Raw genomic sequence first — 2,983 nt, forward strand, 5'->3', positions numbered from 1 at the left:
CCCGGGACAGGCAGCATGTGGTGGGTGGCCGCACATGGCTCTCACCCCTGTACTTCTCACCCCACTGCAGGTCTGGTTCCCCCCACAGAGACCCCAGAGAAGAAGGAGCTGCTGATCCTTGTGGAGATGGGAAGGTGAGTCCTGGCTGTGGGAAGGATGGGGAACATGCCAAGCGAGCTCAGCAGGCTGCCAGGGGCAAAGACACTGATGCATGGGTCGATGCCGATCCCAAACCCGCGGTGAGGATGCTGCTGGGACAGCAGGGCTGTGGCCAAGGGTCTTAGACAAAGTCACCCCAGCCCGGGGTCTCTAGCCAGAGTAGGGTGTCTCGGCTCAGCCTGGCTGTGCCTTGCTCCCTGTCCCGGAGCCAGGCTGCGCACACGGGCAGGAGGGGGTAACTTGCACCCTGGCAACCTTCATTCCCTCTTCTCTGCCCTTGTCGTTCTCAGGACGTTTTACCTGCAGGGCTTGTCGCGGGCGGCCTCGTCAGCGTGGTACGCCGACATCCAGGCGTCGGCGGGGGGCCGGGGTAACGCACTGCGGGACCAGCAGCTGAGCCGGGGGGACATCCCCATCATCGTGGACAGCTGCATCGCCTTCATCACGCAGTACGGTGAGTCCAGTGTGGCGGTATCATGACCAGAGCATCCTCTGGCACACACGGGGTCCGAGCAGGAGGCACCGCTCCCGGGCCACCCGCCCCGCTGGTGACTCTCTGGGCAGGATTGGGCTCCCATGACCCTGTGACCCTGCCCCAGGGCTGCGGCATGAGGGGATTTACCGCAAGAACGGAGCCAAGTCCCGGATCAAGGTACTGATGGAGGAGTTTCGGCGGGATGCCCGCAACGTCAAGCTGCGCATCAACGACAACTTCATCGAGGACGTCACCGACGTGCTGAAGAGATTCTTCCGTGAGCTTGAGGACCCCGTCTTCACCCTGGAGCTGCACCCACAGTGGAAGGAGGCTGCAGGTACCTCCTTCACCCAACCCCTGCTCCCACATTGGGCTGCCTGCCAGGGAACCCCCAGGGCTGGCGTCCCTCAGGACAAGGTCTGGGTACCAGCCCTGGTCCCATGTCACCTCTGTGGCCACTGCACTCAGAAATGGTCCATGACTCGTTTTCCTCCCTCCAGAAATCTCCTCAAAGCCCCAGCGCCTGGAGCGGTACAAGGAGCTCATTCATCGCCTGCCTCGCCTCAACCACAAGACCCTGGCTGCGCTGATCGGGCACCTCTACCGGTCAGTGGACCACCTCCCCACTGGGTCCCCTGGTCCAGCCAGAGTCCCCAAGGCCAGTGGCATCTCCACACTGGCCAGGGAATGCTGGCCAGTGCCCATGCCCTGCCCCATCAACCCCTCAGCTGGTGCTGGGGTGTGCTGGAGCATGCTACCCTGGGGGATCTCAAACGTTCCCAAAGTCATCCTGCAGCAAGGGGGAATGATGGAGGTTTGGGAGTAGGGCACACCCCCCTGTAGGACGTAAACTTCACCCAGTGCCCAAAAAAGAGGGGAAAAAAATTCCCATCCTCAACTCAGAGTACGAGGTGGGGCTGTTGTCCGGTTTGAGGGCAGCTGGAAGTCCTCCAAACAGGAACTGCCCAGCTTGAAGTCCCACTGCTGGGGAGCTGGAGAAAAATGGGTTGTTTTTGAGGAGTTTGTATGAGGCAGAGGAGAGTGGCTGGGGCTGAAACCCCATCCAGATTGGGACCAGCCCCTCACCTCTGTCCTCCTTGTCCCAGGGTTCAGAAATGCGCGGAATTCAACCAGATGAGTACCAAGAACCTGTCGCTGCTGTTCGCACCCAGCCTCTTCCAGACCGATGGCAAAGGGGAGCACGAGGTCAAGGTGATGGAAGACCTCATTGACAACTATGTCAGCATCTTCAATGTAAGCTCCCTGCCAGCCCCCTCCGTCTCCCTTGTATCCCCCCATACTGCCCACTGCTGCCTCCCCCTGCATCCTTCCATCCTGGCCATGTGTCCTCCAGCCATATCCCACTCCACGTTGACTCCATGTGTCTCCCTTCTCACCCTGTGTGCCCTTCCTCCTGCAGATTGATGAGGACCAGGTATCCCAGATGGATCTGGAGAACAGTCTGATCACCACCTGGAAGGACACCCAGGTACTGGGGATGTGCTCGCCGGCCTCCATCACGTCAGGGACCCCCGGGCTGGTGGGACTGCCTGGAGAATGGGGGTGCTCCCAGCTGCCCACCCTGGGTCCTCACTGTCCCACACCAGATATTTGGGGAAGGACCTTCCCCCACTTGTCTCCCCTTTGCCCATCACCTTGAGGCTCCTGCCCAGGGGATAAGCAGCCCTGGGACACCATTGCCATTGGGGAGAGGGGATGTGCACGACACCCGTGCCGGCATGGCATCAATGCCACCCGCTTTTCCCCCAGCTCTCACAGGCAGGGGACCTCATCATCGAGGTTTACCTGGAGCAGAAGCTGCCCGACTGCTGCGTCACCCTGAAGGTGAGTCCCAAAGGAGGGTCACACCAGAGGAAGCGAGGAGGGATGCAGGCTCCTGGTGCAGCCTGTCCTTGGGACCCATCTGCCACCACCCACCACAGCTCCCTGTGTGTCCGGCCGTAGGTGTCCCCCACGATGACGGCAGAGGAGCTCACCAACCAGGTGCTGGAGATGCGCAACGTGGCGGCCAGCCTGGACATCTGGCTGACCTTCGAGGCCCTGGAGAATGGGGAGCTGGGTGAGCATGATGGGGATGGCACAGGGGGATGCTCTTGGCATGGCCGGGCTGGTGAGGAGCGGGTTTGGGGTATGGGTGGGGGCGGCTCGCTGTCGGTGGCGGGGGCACAGGGACTAGCACAGGGAAGGGAACAGAGCGGTGAGAGTGTCCCTGCCTCCCCAGAGCGGCCCCTGCACCCCAAGGAGAAGGTGCTGGAGCAAGCTTTGCAGTGGTGCAAGCTCCCAGAGCCCAGCGCCGCGTACCTGCTGGTGAGGAAGGTCCCCATCGGC

General features: G+C 61.8%; 1 protein-coding gene across 1 annotated transcript in view; it reads left to right on the forward strand.

Annotated features, from left to right (window-relative positions):
• The window catches only part of ARAP3 (ArfGAP with RhoGAP domain, ankyrin repeat and PH domain 3), a gene marked incomplete at both ends in the record, with an annotated part of 9,072 nt that overhangs the window by 4,254 nt on the left and 1,835 nt on the right, over positions 1-2,983 (forward strand). The window contains 9 exons of the mRNA XM_010285533.1: positions 15-134; positions 450-613; positions 759-971; positions 1,135-1,240; positions 1,741-1,888; positions 2,055-2,123; positions 2,405-2,479; positions 2,600-2,714; positions 2,877-2,983. The exon at positions 2,877-2,983 is cut by the window's right edge and continues 4 nt beyond it. Coding sequence (XP_010283835.1) covers positions 15-134; positions 450-613; positions 759-971; positions 1,135-1,240; positions 1,741-1,888; positions 2,055-2,123; positions 2,405-2,479; positions 2,600-2,714; positions 2,877-2,983 — 1,117 coding nt within the window. The remainder of the gene's footprint in view (positions 1-14; positions 135-449; positions 614-758; positions 972-1,134; positions 1,241-1,740; positions 1,889-2,054; positions 2,124-2,404; positions 2,480-2,599; positions 2,715-2,876) is intronic.

The sequence above is a fragment of the Phaethon lepturus genome, unplaced genomic scaffold, assembly GCF_000687285.1.
Source record: "Phaethon lepturus isolate BGI_N335 unplaced genomic scaffold, ASM68728v1 scaffold26854, whole genome shotgun sequence".
In the NCBI taxonomy this organism is placed as follows: domain Eukaryota; kingdom Metazoa; phylum Chordata; class Aves; order Phaethontiformes; family Phaethontidae; genus Phaethon; species Phaethon lepturus.